The sequence below is a fragment of the Astyanax mexicanus genome, chromosome 2, assembly GCF_023375975.1.
Source record: "Astyanax mexicanus isolate ESR-SI-001 chromosome 2, AstMex3_surface, whole genome shotgun sequence".
NCBI lineage: Eukaryota > Metazoa > Chordata > Actinopteri > Characiformes > Acestrorhamphidae > Astyanax > Astyanax mexicanus.
In genome coordinates, this window is record NC_064409.1 from 27,454,411 (window position 1) to 27,471,655 (window position 17,245).

Sequence of the window (17,245 nt, forward strand, 5' to 3'; positions counted from 1 at the left end):
ACTGTATGTCTTCAAAATAGGCTTTAACTAACCTTGAAATCTCTTCTGGAACCCTAAAAAAATTTAATGCCTTCCACAACAATGCATGCGGTACCGAACCAAAAGCATTAGCCAGATCTAAAAACACCACATGTAGATCCTTTTTCTCGGCTCTTGCTGTTTGAATCTGATGCCAAATCATACTATTATGCTCTATGCAACCAGAAAAACCTGCAATTCCTGCCTTTTGTACAGACGTATCAATTAAATTATTTCTTTTCAGGTACGTTCCTAGTCTACGTGCAACCACACTAAAGAAGATCTTACCCTCCACTTTCAACAAGCTTATGGGACGGAACTGATCAATAGCCACAGAATCCTTTTCTTTTGGATTAAGAACACCACCTGCTCTGCGCCACTCCTTTGGAATAATCCCCTTCTTCCACACTATAGCCATTAGTTTCCATAAAAACTTCAAAACATCTGGTGCACTTTTATATAATCTATATGGAACCCCATTTGGCCCTGGGGCAGAACCTGCCTTTGCAGCCTTCACCACCTCCTGAACCTCACTCCACCTAGGGGGGTTAACATCCATTTTCCACTCTATATCACCTAACGGCGGCATGTCTGCTGGTAGGTCCAGGTCGCTAGACCTTTCCTTCTCTGTGTAAACACTCTTAAAGTGCTCCTCCAACTCCCTCTTTCCGACCTTTAGATTTCCTGATTTCTCCTTACTAAACAGACTCTTAACAAACCTAAATGGATCTCTAAAGAACTCTATCCTAGCACGCTCCTTCTTCTTCCTCCTTTTCCTCATAGCCTCTGCTCTCCGCAATTTTACCAACTTACTTCTCAACTCCTCCTGCAATAACTCAATGCCCTCTCTTTCTGCCTCATTCCCCTTCTTCCACTTCTTTCTGAGTAACCTTGATTCCTTAACCAGTTTTTCTATTTCTACCTGCCGCCTTGATTTAACTACATCTTGACACTTTACGTTCCTCTGCACAACACCAAATCTTGCCATTCCATAATCATAAATGACTTTACCTAGCCTGTTCAATTTACTCTCTGCTGTTCCCTTCAAACCCTCAAGCATACCTTTCAAATCATCATTAATACTCCTCCATGCCATCTTGTCTCCTGTGCCTGGCCATTTAACTTTGGATCTTTGACCGATTCCTTTCTCCCTACCCATCTGCTTTCCCTTAGCCTTTGACCTATCAACACCTCCTTCATCCTCCACTCCTTCTGTGCTTAAGTTAGCCTCCCTAGTATCAAAGGTATTGATATCCTGCGGACTGTGGCACGTAACCTGCCGCTGGACTTCAGCCGACTGACTCAAACAATTCTGTTCAAAGTATTGTTCAATGCGGGGCCCCTGCACTCCTTCACTCAAGCACCTCATCTTTCCTTGGTGTATCCTCAGCCCTCTCACTGATGTGACCTTGCTCCACCCACACACACAGGTCAGCAACTCCTTTCCACTTACCATCCCACCTGCCTCTATGCTTAACCCACTTCTCGTAGTCATGTCCGTTCCAGAGTCCGTAACCATGTTATCCGCCTATGAGTCATCTTCCACCCCTGCTCTCGCTGACTCCTGGGGTATTGCTTTTTTCTTTTTCAATGTAGCTTGCTTGGTTGCACACACATGGTTAACCATGGTGGCTGCTACCATGGATTGCCAGCCCATGGCAGCACCGTTAGGGTCTATTCCCTCTTGTCAGCTGTTTTTCCATGCTGTCACAGGGTCTTTCCTCTGTTGTCAACTGTTCTCTTCACAGCAGTCACTAGCTTAACTAGATATCAAGTAATATAATACAGGAAATTGACAAATCCTTGATATATTAATTATATAACGTTATATTTATTTATGCAAACGGAAACTATTTACTTTTATGAGCATTGATGTTGATTGTGCATTTGTAATATATAATACAATATTAATATAATATATTAACGGCACAATATATCATGTATACCTACTCAAAACAGGAAGTATGAGAGATTATATACTTTTGAAAAAATGTAAAAAATTGCAGAATTTCAAATAATGTGGAGAAAGCTGTCACATCACAGAAATGCTAAAGGCTTAAATATATATTTATTTGACTATTTACTGGATTGATTAACAACTAAATGTATGTGCACTGCACCTACACTTAAGTAAAACAGTATGCAGATTGTAAATGAAAATATAGCTGATGCTTTAGGTAATGTTCAGTTGGCTGTGAATAAAAATCCTATAAAAACTATAGAATGGAATGCACGCAAATAGGAGTCGGATTCTGGAGTAAGCTGCAATAGTTCAAGCATTAACGGAACAAACAGGCTTAACAGCTGGTCCTTTGGCTCATTGAAAGTTAATGCTCCATTCCATTTTCTTATAAAGTCGGATGTTGAAGAAACTGATATCACAACCAAGTTGACTTACAAGTTTTAATGCGATTTAAAAATATAGTAGGGCTGCAACGATAGGTTGGCATAATCACCAACATCGACTATAAAAATAGTCAAATGTAGGGGTTTAGACTTCAGATATGTGGTTTATTTGATAAGAAAGCGGCTAGGTGAAAAAGCGCTCCTATGTTTTCGGTAGAGGCGGTGGTCTTGCGGTTATTTTTAACAGCAAGATCACTGTTACTGAAGTAAGCATTACATCTGCTAATTCTTTTGAATGTCTCACCATTAAGTTACCTGGCTCTGTCACTGCAATACTAGTGTATCGTCCACCCAAACCTAATCCATTATTCCTGCCCGAGCTGTCTGAACTGCTCACTCTTGCTGGCACAATTTATGCCCGCTTGTTGCTGGTCGGTGACTTTAATATCCAAGTTTCAACCCATGACTGCAAAGCTGCCTCTGATTTGAGCGTCTGTCCTTGAGCGCTTCTCTTTTACACAACATGTACACTTTCCCACGACAAATGTCGGACCCTTGACTTCTGTACCTCCTCGCTGCCCGTTCTCAACCCTCACTCTCTTTTGTTTCCACTCTCTGATCATAAACTTATCCCGTTTACTGTCCCTTTGATCTTCCCCCGCCACTCCACCAAAAAATGTATCTCTTTCCATAAGACTCAGTCTATTGACACTTCTTTTCTTTTCTGCCCCTCCTCTCCTGAATCACATGCACTGCTGCTAAATTCCGCCCTCAGTGAATCCCTGAATACACTAGCCCCCCGAAAAACAAAAATGGTGACCTTTTCTACCTACTACTCCGGGTATACTGCAGATCTACGTAGCATGTTACAGGTTGGTCGTCAGCTAGAACGTCTCTATAAAAAGACAAAACGTACTGTTCATGCGAATGCCTATAAGCAACATCTGTCTGCATATAGAGATGCTGTTAGTGCCGCTAAGACAACCTACTTTACTGACCTTATTAACAGTCAGCATAGAACAAACTCTCGGCACCTTTTCTCAACAGTTGATAAGCTCTTTAAAAGTCCAGACAACACTCTTGTTCCCTTTCCAGCACTCTGTAACGCTTTCTTACACTTCTTTGACTCCAAAAAAGCAAATATTCATAGATCCCTGATCTCTGCTTCTTCTGGACACCCCTCTCAATCCTCTCATACTACCCACCCCTCCCATTTTAATGTTTCTTCTGCCTCTCTTTCTGCTTTTAACAGTATTGACTCTTCCTTTGTCACTAACATTATAAAGTCTTCTAAGACCACAACCTGTGCTCTAGATCCACTCCCCACCAACTTAACTAAAGCCTGTTTACCTGCCTTGCTCCCCCACCTCACTGTTTTCATCAATCAATCACTTCTCCTTGATCAGGTTCCATCTGTTTACAAAACTGCTGCAGTCACTCCTATTCTAAAGAAACCTGGTCTCGACCCTTCTGACCTCAACTATCGCCCTATTTCCACTCTTCCCTTCCTGTCTAAAGTCCTTGAAAGAAATGTGGCCTGCCAATTACAACATTATCTTGAATCACAAAACTTATTTGAACCCTTTCAATCTGGTTTCCAACCCTTTCACAGTACCGACACGGCATTGGTCAAGGTTATTTATGATTTACTGGTAGCTGCTGATGCTGGTGCTTTCAACATTCTTTTACTACTAGATTTAATTGCTGCATTTGACACAATTAACCATTCTATCCTTCTATCACGACTCTGTGAACTTGGCATTGTTGGCACTGCCCTGGAATGGATCTCATCTTATCTAACAGACAGAAAACAATTTATTTCATTGGCTGGCTATTCGTCCCATACTTCTGTGATTAAACACGGGGTACCACAAGGATCAGTCCTTGGACCTCTCCTCTTCATCATCTATATTCTTCCTCTTGGGCCTCTGTTGCGTCACTTTAACCTTGACTTTCACCGTTTAAGCGGACAACACGCAAATTTATCTTAGCACTAGCTCTATCAATAACCCACCCACTACTCATTTAGAAAGCTGTCTCTCTGTGATCCAGAACTGGATTTTCTCATGCTAAACAGTAATAAGATCAGCACTAAGGCAGTCCTCAATCAAATTCCTACTCTCTCTCTCAACTTTGGTGGTACAGTAATTTCTCCGAGTCCGAAATTTGGCCGTTCTTCTAAATTCCACTCTCTCTTTTACAACTCACATCAACTCTGTGGTGAAAACTGCATTCTTTCATCTCTGTGCATCTCTTTCTCAGTCCACTGCTGAAATCCTCCTTCATGCTTAAATTTCCAGCTAACTAGATTATTACTAGATTATTTCTCGCTGGCATTAGTTCTTCCTCTATCCATAAACTTCAGATGGTACAAAACGCAGCTGCCCGTTTACTCACTCACACTCGCACCCATGAACACATTACACCTGTTCTCCATAATCTTCACTGGCTCCCTGTTAAATACAGGATTCAATTCAAGATTCTCTTACTTACCTATAAGGCATTAAATAATCTTGCACCTCCTTATCTTTCAAACCTCCTTCTTCCTTATAGACCATCTCGATCCCTTAGGTCTGCTACTGCTGGACTTCTTAAAGTCCCAGCCTCTAAACTCTGTGGCTTTGGTGATCGGGCTTTTTCCAGACTTGCTCCTCAACTATGGAATTCTCTCCCATCTGCAGTCAAACAATCCTCCTCTCTTTCCATGTTCAAATCGACTCTCAAGACACTCTTTCTCTTGCCTACGGCCTTCCTTCTGTTTAATGTGCTATACCATTTATCCCTGCTGTCCTGTTCTCATATTAGGTTGATTGTCACCATTTGTTGTGTAATGTTTCTATTTGTTTCCACTAATAATGACTGTAAGTGTCTTTAGGTTTTAGAAAAGCTCTATATAAAAATGAAGTATTATTATTATTATTACAGCTTTAATTTAACTAGCTAACCTAACTTTAATTTAACTAGCTAGCCTATCTTTAATTTAACTAGCTAACCTAGCTTTAAGTTAACTAGCTAGCCTTGCTTTAATTTAACTAGCTAGCCTAGCTTTAAGTTATAAATTATAACTAGCTAACCCAGCTTTAAGTTATGATTTATAACTAGCTAACCTAGCATTCATTTATAAGTTATAATTAGCTAACCTTTATTATAATTTATGTTATAACTAGTTAACCTATCTTTAATTTTGGATTTATTACTAGCTAACCTAGCTTTAATTTATAAGTTATAACTAGCTAACTTAGCTTTATTTTAACTAGCTAAACTAACTTTAATTTAACTAGCTAACCTAGCTTTAATTTAACTAGCTACTTTATCTTTAGTTTAACTAGCCAACCTAGCTACCAGCTAACCTAACTTTAATTTAACTAGCTAACCTAACTTTAATTTAACTAGCTACCTTTGCTTTAATTTAACTAGCTAACCTAGCTTTAAGTTATAATTTATAGCTAGCTAACCTAGCATTCATTTATAAGTTATAATTAGCTAACCTATCTTTAATTTATGTTATAACTAGCTAACCTGGCTTTAATTTAGGATTTATAACTAGCCAACCTAGCTTTAATATATAAGTTATAACTAGCTAACTTAGCTTTAAGTTAACTAGTTAGCTAGCTAAATTAGCTTTGAGATATGTCAGAAGGATTTCTAAACTTCTGAATGTTCCAGTGAGCACTGTTGGGGCCTGGAAGTGGAAAGAATATCATTTCACCATAAACCAACCTCGACCAGGTGCTCCTCGCATGATTTCTAACAGAGGAGTGAAAAGAATTATCAGAAGAGTTGTCGAAGAGCCAAGGACCACTTGTGGAGAGCTTCAGAAAGACCTGGAATTAGCAGGTACAATTGTTTCAAAGAAAACAATAAGTAATGCACTCAACCGCCATGGTCTGTATGCACGCTCACCACGCAAGACTCCATTGCTGAAAAAAAGCATGTTGAAGCTTGTTTAAAGTTTGCTGCACAACATTTAGACAAGCCTGTGAAATACTGGGAGAATATAGTCTGGTCAGATGAGACCAAAATTGAACTCTTTGGATGCCATAATACACATCATGTTTGGAGGTCAAATGGCACTGCACATCACCCCAAAAACACCATACCAACAGTGAAGTTTGGAGGTGGGAACATCATGGCGTGGGGCTGTTTTTCAGCATATGGTACTGGCAAACTTCAAATAATTGAAGGAAGGATGAATGGAAAAATGTACAGAGACATTCTTGATAAAAATCTGCTGCCATCTACCAGGATGATAAAGATGAAACGTGGGTGGACATTTCAGCAAGACAATGACCCCAAACACACAGCCAAGGAAACCCTCAATTGGTTTCAGAGAAAGAAAATAAAGCTGCTAGAATGGCCCAGTCAATCACCTGACTTGAATCCAATAGAAAATCTATGGAAAGAACTAAAGATCAGAGTTCATAGAAGAGGCCCACGAAACCTTCAAGATTTGAAGACTGTTTGTGTGGAATGGGCCAAAATCACACCTGAGCAATGCATGCGACTAGTTTCTCCATACAGGAGGCATCTTGAAGCTGTCATTGCCAACAAAGGCTTTTGTACAAAGTATTAAATCAATTTCAGTAAGTGTGTTCAATACTTTTTCCCTGTGCCATTCCACATTATTAAAAAAAACTTAATTTCTGGACATCTATGGTTTGAAAAATATGTCAATAGCACCTCTAGAAATATATTTACTTAGAAAAATGGAGACGTGTTCAATACTTATTTTACCCGCTGTGTGTGTGTGTATATATATATATATATATATTATATTTTAACCATTTTTTGTCATCTGTAGTTTTATTTTAGTAGGGGGTGAAAAAATGGATTACAATCAAAAATCTGGTTTTTGGGTGAAAAAAATTGAAGATTAATTTTAAGGCCCTAATAGCCCAGCACTAGTGTACACACAAGCCAAGACTGGTACAGTCAATTTGGCTTCTACTACTCTATAAAATCACACTTGCAATAATATGAATACTTACCCACTGAGCAGGACAAAGCATCTCAAAGTCTGTTTTATATTTTTCACAAGCTGCTACGTCGTCTCGATTATGGTCCAGACACTTCCAAAACTCATCTCGAGCTCCCCAGCAGGCCCGTCTCTCCTGTGAGTTTGGAGCACTCATAGCTTGATGCTGAATCCAAGGTTAACAGCGAGGTAGGCTGGGAAGAGGAAGAAAATGAATCTACTGTAGTTAGCTAACTATAGCTAAAAATTATTTTAGTTATAAATGCTTAGCAAAGTATATTGGCATGCTATTAGGGAAAGGAGCTAATTTAATTACTTTAAAAAAACGTTATTTTGTGTGAAGCTTTTTTGTATCATTTTTTGTTTTTAGTTTGTGATAGATTGTATGTCTTATTAATATAATTTTATACACAATGAGTATAAAAATCAATATCTTGGTAATTTACTATTATGTACAAAATCTACAAACGTTTACAGACTTTTTTTTGTTTCTACTGAATGCTTGAAACTGTCATACTATATAGTTATACTACATAAAACTGTACTATTATTTTGTTTAAAAATGTATTCTTTTTTAGATATTGTCACCAAGAATATTAAATCACAAAAACAGCCTGTAGATAAATTACCTACCAAATCTAACTTAAATAGAACAGGTTAACAGCTAATTGCTAATAATAACTTTGACAGGTAATGCACTCACTCTCAACCTATTCAAATATTATATACAACTATCATTAACTACTGGCACCAGATAGTTTGTAAAGTAATGTTTGAACAGTTAAAAGAAACATACTGAGATGTGTGACTGGAGCTGATCTGTGAAATGGTAAATGCATGTGGGTTGTTTCTAATCCATGTATGTAAACCTGATGTAGAAATACAAAATCTGCTTCTTTACAAAGTAAAAAAACAAAAATGAAAATGAAGATTCAAAACAAAAGCACAGTAATAAGCACAGTTTAACAGAAAATTAATGCATGTCATTTTTGACCCATGCGTGCATTAGAGGGGTAGTGACAAAAAGGACTTTTATTTAAAAAAAAAAAAGGCAGACAAAAATAATATGAATGTATGATAATCAAAAGCAAGTTAAAACATAGCCGCAAGTGGAAATCATCGGGTTCAAGCAGTTGGTGTTTGAACCCAATGACTGCCACTTGCGGCAATATTTTTACTTGCTGGTGCCTACTACACCATTGAATGATGATGTGTAAGAGTTCAAGTTCAATACAATTTGAGACACTTTTACACACTCAGACATTGTCAAAAGCTTTTCACCTGTTATAACTGTAGAGCAGAGATATAGAAACATGATTAGTGTTTTAAAATATATAGCGAGTTACAATTTGCCAAAAGGTGTCTACATGTTATGAATTTTGATCAGGAGACTTCAACAAGAATTGTCACATTCAAACTTTGTTCAGATTGACCTTTTGATCTTTTCAAAATAAGCTGAGGTTTTTGACCAAACAAGTCAAAAATAAAAGAAAGGAGTGCATTGTCTGACAAGATATGTAATTACAAAGTTGTTCTAAATCTAGCACTAAAGCAAATGGCACCAGTTTTTCTGTAGACAGCAAACTATGATTTTTTTTTTTTTTGTTATAATATTTTTACAATATATTTGAGAGCTGTTGTGTCCCCTAAAGGCCAACCTGGGTAGAAATTTGCTGTCTTCATCAGAGTGATATTGTACAAAAGTGCTTAACACTGTGAGATGAGAGCAAATACTGTAGAGTTACAGCAATTTTTGTTAGAAAAGTCCAAGGACACACTGATTGCTTAAAGCATGGACACTATTTTAAGTGAAAATGTCACAATGTTTTATTAATATTTATCTACAGACTCTACAGTGTGCAACAAGACCAAAAAGGAGGTCATAGCTCAAATAGCCAAAGACTAGTTTGATTTAAGCTTTGATTTAAGGATTGGTATAAATTTCTAGAACTAGTTTGCAAGAGTTATATTATGCAAATAAAAAAAAAATCTAAGTGGGCGGAACTTTGAGAGGCACTGATCCTATAGCTGTGTCTCAATTCAGGGACTGCATTCTTCGAAGGACGCGGTCTACGAAGGTGTGTCCTTTGAAGGATGGTTAGGCTGTGATGGCAGTACTGAAATGGGACAGTCTACCCTACGGAGTATTTCCTGTTTCCTGTTTGAGATTCTACCCGCCACAACCAAAGTCAGAGCTGAGAAATGAGCCAGAGATTTAGATTCTCGTTTTGCTTCAGACCACAAAATACCAAATTAATTAAGTCCAGGTTAATTAACTGTGCAGCTACTTAAATATTTTAAATATGAACGGGTGGAACTGAACATAAACAAATAAAAGGGCGTTTGAAATGAAGTTGGAAAAAAGAGAATAAATTTAAATAAAGTATTATGTTATATTATTTATTATACATATTATATAGTATTATGTATTTTTTTATATATAAATACTATATATATATATATATATATATATATATATATATATATATAAACTAAACAATACTTATAAATAAACTAAATAATGCATTAATACACACACACACACACACACACACACACCCATACATATATATTATTTAGTTTATGTAAATAAAGTATTTATATATCTATAAACTATTAACATATAACCACATAAACATGATACTACATATATAAACTAAATAATACTTAATCAGCCTTCAAATGAGTCCTTCGAAGGATGCAGCCCCTGAATTGAGACACAGCCTATAACTACCTACCAAGTTTCATTTCTCGGTTTAGGCAGTTACGGTTTAGGGAGCACAAATGCATTTTCAGAGGGAAAAAAATAAAATAAAATAAATAAAAAATAATAAATAATAATAATCTTATTAGGTGCTTGAACCCTAATAAGGAATAATACACTGAATACTGAATGACTAAATGAAATAACTGCAAAGATATAACTAGACAATTAACACTCAGCCCAACTAACGTACTTACCAAATACATGACCCGCTACTCCACAACGACTTCAGTTCACAGCACAGCAGACCTGCGCTGCGCTGTGCTAAACTGAACTGAGCGGTGTGAAAGTCAAGGGCACAGTCTCTGGTGCTCTACAGCCCTCACTGCTCTGCGTTTGCCTCTGCTTCTGCTTCTTTTTCCGGAGCTCTGGCGGGGCTCAGCAACTCCAGCCGCATGAGTGCCCCTGCTGAGCTGGAGTGTACAGTGCAGTCTTCAGGATGGTGAAATGCAGTGGGAGAAATTGGGAGGGAAAACTACAAAATTAAATAAACCCATTAAAAAAGCTAATTTGAATGAAACAGCCTCAAAAACAACAGAAGCTGCGTTGACGTGGTACAAAGTGCTGCTTCTCCCTACATTATCCAATTGCACGTTCTAAGAGCCAACCGCAACTCTAGCCCTGCAGTTCTAGATCTGCAGCATAGGCATCTCATATACACATTATATCTATGATTTTAGACCTGCAATTCTAGACGAGCCGTAGTTTTAGACCTGCGCCACCTAGCGGCTTGGAATTGACGACAGCCAACTGCAATTCTAGACCAGCCGTTACAGAACTGCAGTTCCAAGGCGTAGGCATCTTGCTTCACCGCTGCTCTCCGAAGAACAGATTGTACGGTAATAGCTATATTTGACCTTTAGATTGCGCACGTGGCGTTTTGCTGCAGTTATGAGGAACATGTCTTAGGTAGGGGTGTCAACGTTAAAGCGTTAACGCGCGCTGTTAATTTGGAATCAGCAACGCGTTACTATTTTTTTAACACAAGTTAATTAAGGCACCAAGTTTGACTCCTACTTCCGCCGTAATCTACCCCACCCCCGCCCAACACACTGATCTATTTTCTGGCTAATCGGCTAAACGGTGCACTCATACGGTGTCCAGCAGTAACACTCCGGTTCAGACTTCCAGCTTGTGCGCGTGCACACACGCACCACACACCCGCACTGCACCTCATCTCTGATTTTTTTTAAATATTCAAATTAAGTTCGAATTCAGAAATCCTCACAACCAATTTTACAGTCCAATTTATCATGCATTCTTTATTCCAGCACCCTGCATTGATTTTTATCTCCCATCAAACATACAAGTATATACTATTATTTTAATTGACACCACTTATATACATATATTTGCATTTTACATTTCTTACATTCATTATTTTATGTACATTTAAATATCCACTATAATAATTTACGTCTGAGGAAAAACAAATGCGATTATTCGCAGTAAATCACAGATTTTTTTGTGATTAATCGGAATACATTTTTAATCGATTGACACCACTAGTCCTAGGCTAAGGTCAGATAAATCTGAGAAACTTTAAAGTTAATTGTTTACCTGTGAAGGGAAAAACAGTTTATCAGTTTTTATTGTGAACGTTATATTTTATTATTACAGAACCGGGTTAAATAGGATCTGTGATGGAGTCAGAACCTGATTTAACTAGCGTTAAGCCAGCGAGATAGAAGTTAAAAAGCCAGTGTGGCCACATTGTCAGAAACGATTCAAGTAAAAAGTATATAGTTCGTTTTTCTGTAGATTTATTTTTTTTAGTTTATAAAGCTTCTGTAAATCATTGATTTAATGTGGAAATGTGGTGAGATGTTAAAGTGGCTGGTTTAACCTAGCTACCTAGTGTGGAAGGTCTTTCAACATTAAAAATATTTTTAAAAATTAAGGTTAAATCTAGGTAACAGATCGATATACTCAAAAAAATAAACTCACCCTGTTGTTGATTTTAATCAAGTATTTTTAATTAAAATTACTTAACAGCGTTGTGTTAGCAAGAGAAACCTGAGTCAGTTGGACTGCTGTGATGAAAGTCAGTTAAGTTGTCTGATTTAATTAATAAGTGCATGTTTGGTGAACGCATCCCAGTGAAGTAAACTCAACAGGCTGGCTACTTTCTTCATCCGGGACATTCGTCAAGTACCCCTCGCTGCAGAACCACAAGTCCAGGGGGTGGGGCTGGATCTGATCCAACTCTTCCTACGTCGTGTTTTCATTGGTCTGAAGCAGATCGGACTCTTCCGCATCCGGTTTTACTCACTCGTTTTGATTGTGTATTAATATCTGTAATAATAAATGAACATGGTTGCTGGTAGATAAGACACTCATTGGCATCCTTTATTTTAATTATTTATTTTTTATTTTGTCTTTAGGCCCTTTTTATTAAAGATAAAAAATGAAATAGTTAATATCTATATAGGAAATGTACAGCATTTTATTATGTTTGTAATCACAGACATGTAACTTCTTTTAAATCTGTATTGTGTGATTTAAATGTGCTACGTAGCAAATAACATTTTGATCTATAAACGGTAAAAGTCTTAAGGTTAATTCCTGGTCGGGAAACGTAAGGGACACGTGTTAAGTTTAAGACGAATTGAAATGCAATGACTTAAAACCAATGAAAAGAAGATATGGGTGGTCAGGAGGTCAGGCTCCACCCCTTGGACTTGTGGTTCTGCAGCATTCGTGGCTATCTGTGGACTTCTCTTCAGCAGCAGCGCCATTTTCTTTTGGAAAAGCAGCGAGTGCGGTGAGTATTTGTCATAAATATGTATATTTGAGCTGTACTTGATAATTTATTAAAAGCGGTTCGTGTGTATGGGGAATTTAGGTAAGAGAAACCTCACTGTGTAATAAAATATCTACCTGGCCAGTCAGCTTCATGTTAGCTAGAGCTAGCTAGCCAAGTTAGCATTAGCGTTTTTTTTAATCACAAAATGACGGAATCAATCACGGAATTGCGGTCGCATCATGTGGGTCTCGTAACCTCATATAGTGTAACGTTACATTTTAATTTTACGTGTATCTGGATACTCATATCTGCCAACCAATGTGTGAATTACGAGCTATGCTAGCGCTAGGGCGCTAGCGTTAGCTTGCTAGTGTTAGCTCGCTAGCGTTAGCACCCTAGCGCCAGCATAGCTCGTAAAACAAACTTTTAAACTCAATTCACTTTCGATCGCATCCTAGGGGCGTTGTAACCACATATAGTGTAAAATATAATTTTATGTGTAGTTAATTATACTTGTCTTCAAATGTGTCAGTTATGAGCTTCGCTTGTGCTAGGGCGCTAGTATGCTAGCGCTAGCAGGCTAGCGTCATTAAACAGCCAGTCTCGGAGTTGCGTTAGTACTGTAATGTGGTTCACACGGTAAATAAGGGATATTTTGTGAAGTGTTTTTGGTTTAACTAGACTTGGCTCATACCCACAGGGAAATACAATGTTTGAAACAAATAACTTAAGTGCACCGGTACTCATTTTTAGCTTTAAACCAAGTTCAGCTTGGCTGATTTAACATAAACAGAAGACCCGCTGAAGCCACACAGTCCACTTAGTTTGGTTTAATGCCCGCGTATTCTCCAGTAAACTGGCTTTGGTAACGCAGGGGTACTTACGAGGCTGAAGTTGGTTTGATATTCGCAGCTCCAGATTCGTTTGGCTCGATATTCGCAGCCTCGTATTCCCCGGCTGAAGTTGGTTTGATATTCGCAGCTGCCGCTTCACTGAACCACCGTGAACTAAAGGGAGCGTTCACAAACACCCGCTGTTTATATTAAACACCTCACAGATCAACACTGAAGGAGATAGAATGAAGAAAAGCAGTACATCTGTTTATTAACAATGTAAATATACAATATCGTATTAAATATAATTTTGTATATTGTAAAATATTTATTTTAATTACTGAATTTATAATTATATATTACAATAAATAATTAAATATATATTTAATAAAATTATATTTTAAAAGCCATTGCGCTCAAAAAATATGAGGCAGATGTTCAAGTGTGATTTTGAAGGACTTTTTCATCTTGGGCCAGACCAAATACACATGATCTGAAGAGTACTAGTCTTCTACTTTAATAAAAACCTGGAAATAGCCTGGCCCAAGCAGATTTTATACTTTAAAATGAACTGGCAACCTGGAATACCGATGCATAAAGCACAATTTTTTTTATGTAAAGCTGATGTTCCAGTGTGATTTTGAAGGACTTTTTCATCTTGGGCCAGAACAAATACACATGATCTGAAGAGTACTAGTCTTCTACTTTAAGGAAAACCTGGAAATAGCTTGGCCCAAGCTGATTTTATACTTTAAAATGAACTGGCAACATGGCATACCGATCCATAAGGCACAAAAAAGTTTAATTTAAAGCTGATGTTCTAGTGTGATTTTGAAGGACTTTTTAATCTTGGGCCAGAACAAATACACATGATCTGAAGACAACTAGTCTTCTACTTTAAGGAAAACCTGGAATTAGCCTGGCCCAAGCTGATTTTATACTTTAAAATGAACTGGCAACATGGTATAACGAGCCATTTTGCACAAAAAAGCCACTGTTCCAGTACAATTTTGAAGATTTTTTTAATCTTGGGCCAGAACAAATACACATGATCTGAAGAGAACTAGTCTTCTACTTTAAGGAAAACCTGGAAATAGCCTGACCCAAGCTGATTTTATACTTTAAAATGAACTGGCAACATGGCATACCGATCCATAAGGCACAAAAAAGTTTAATTTAAAGCTGATGTTCTAGTGTGATTTTGAAGGACTTTTTAATCTTGGGCCAGAACAAATACACATGATCTGAAGACAACTAGTCTTCTACTTTAAGGAAAACCTGGAATTAGCCTGGCCCAAGCTGATTTTATACTTTAAAATGAACTGGCAACATGGTATAACGAGCCATAAGGCACAAAAAAGTTTAATTTAAAGCTGATGTTCTAGTGTGATTTTGAAGGACTTTTTAATCTTGGGCCAGAACAAATAGACATGATCTGAAGACAACTAGTCTTCTACTTTAAGAAAAACCTGGAATTAGCCTGGCCCAAGCTGATTTTATACTTTAAAATGAACTGGCAACATGGAATACCGATCCATAAAGCACAATTTTTTTATGTAAAGCTGATGTTCCAGTGTGATTTTGAAGGACTTTTTCATCTTGGGCCAGAACAAATACACATGATCTGAAGAGTACTAGTCTTCTACTTTAAGGAAAACCTGGAATTAGCCTGGCCCAAGCTGATTTTATACTTTAAAATTAACTGGCAACATGGCCTACCGATCCATAATGCACAAAAAAATTGAATATAAAGCTGATGTTCTAGTGTGATTTTGAAGGACTTTTTAATCTTGGGCCAGAACAAATACACATGATCTAAAGAGTACTAGTCTTCTACTTTAAAGAAAACCTGGAATTAGCCTGGCCCGAGCTGATTTTATACTTTAAAATGAACTGGCAACATAGCATACCGATCCATAATGCACAATTTTTTTATGTAAAGCTGATGTTCCAGTGTGATTTTGAAGGACTTTTTCATATTGGGCCAGACCAAATACACATGATCTAAAGAGTACTAGTCTTCTACTTTAGGGAAAGCCTGGAATTAGCCTGGCCCAAGCTGATTTTATACTTTAAAATGAACTGGCAACATGGTATAACGAGCCATAATGCACAATTTTTTTATGTAAAGCTGATGTTCCAGTGTGATTTTGAAGGACTTTTTCATCTTGGGCCAGACCAAATACACATGATCTGAAGAGTACTAGGAAAACCTGGAAGTAGCCTGGCCCAAGCTGATTTTATACTTTAAAATGAACTGGCAAACTTTGAAAGACTTTTTCATCTTGGGCCAGAACACATACACATCAGATGAAGAGAACTACTCTCCCACTTTGAGGAAAACCTGGAATTAGCCTGGCCCGAGCTGATTTTATACTTTAAAATGAACTGGCAACATAGCATACCAATCCATAATGCACAATTTTTTTTATGTAAAGCTGATGTTCTAGTGTGATTTTGAAAGACTTTTTCATCTTGGGCCAGACCAAATACACATGATCTGAAGAGTACTAGTCTTCTTCTTTAAGGAAAACCTGGAATTAGCCTGGCCCGAGCTGATTTTATACTTTAAAATGAACTGGCAACATGGCCTACCGATCCATAATGCACAAAAAAATTTAATATAAAGCTGATGTTCTAGTGTGATTTTGAAGGACTTTTTAATCTTGGGCCAGACCAAATACACATGATCTGAAGATTACTAGTCTTCTACTTTAAGGAAAACCTGGAATTAGCCTGGCCCGAGCTGATTTTATACTTAAAAATGAACTGGCAACATGGTATAACGAGCCATAATGCACAATTTTTTTTACGTAAAGCTGATGTTCCAGTGTGATTTTGAAGGACTTTTTAATCTTGGGCCAGACCAAATACACATGATCTGAAGAGTACTAGTCTTCTTCTTTAAGGAAAACCTGGAATTAGCCTGGCCCGAGCTGATTTTATACTTTAAAATGAACTGGCAATATGGAATACCGATCCATAATGCACAAAAAAATTGAATATTAAGCTGATGTTCTAGTGTGATTTTGAAGGACTTTTTAATCTTGGGCCAGAAGAAAACCTGGAATTAGCCTGGCCCGAGCTGATTTTATACTTTAAAATGAACTGGCAACATGGAATACCGATCCATAAAGCACAATTTTTTTATGTAAAGCTGATGTTCCAGTGTGATTTTGAAGGACTTTTTCATCTTGGGCCAGAACAAATACACATGATCTGAAGAGTACTAGTCTTCTACTTTAAGGAAAACCTGGAATTAGCCTGGCCCGAGCTGATTTTAGACTGCACAATTAATTGGCAACATGGCAGCACAAAAAAATATTATTTAAAGCTGATATTCCAGTATGATTTTGGACTTTTTTTTTCAGACCAAATACACATGAGATGAAGTGTTCTGGTATTCTCAAAATCAATGCTTTATATTCATTATTTCTGTGCAAAATGGCTTTCATGTCATGTTGCCAATTCATTTTAAAGTATAAAATCAGCTCGGGCCAGGCTAATTCCAAGTTTTCCTTAAAGTAGAAGACTAGTTCTCTTCAGATCATGTGTATTTGTTC

At 37.4% G+C, this 17,245-nt stretch overlaps 1 protein-coding gene across 1 annotated transcript in view; it reads right to left on the bottom strand.

Moving 5' to 3' along the window:
• Positions 1-10,659, bottom strand: part of LOC103022513 (cytochrome c oxidase assembly factor 6 homolog) — a 15,730-nt gene extending 5,071 nt beyond the window's left edge. The window contains exons 1-2 of the mRNA XM_007237768.4: positions 10,301-10,659; positions 7,353-7,533 (exon numbers count right to left, since the gene is read on the bottom strand). Coding sequence (XP_007237830.2) covers positions 7,353-7,496 — 144 coding nt within the window. The 5' untranslated portion in view covers positions 7,497-7,533; positions 10,301-10,659. The remainder of the gene's footprint in view (positions 1-7,352; positions 7,534-10,300) is intronic.
• Positions 10,660-17,245: the final 6,586 nt, after the last annotated feature.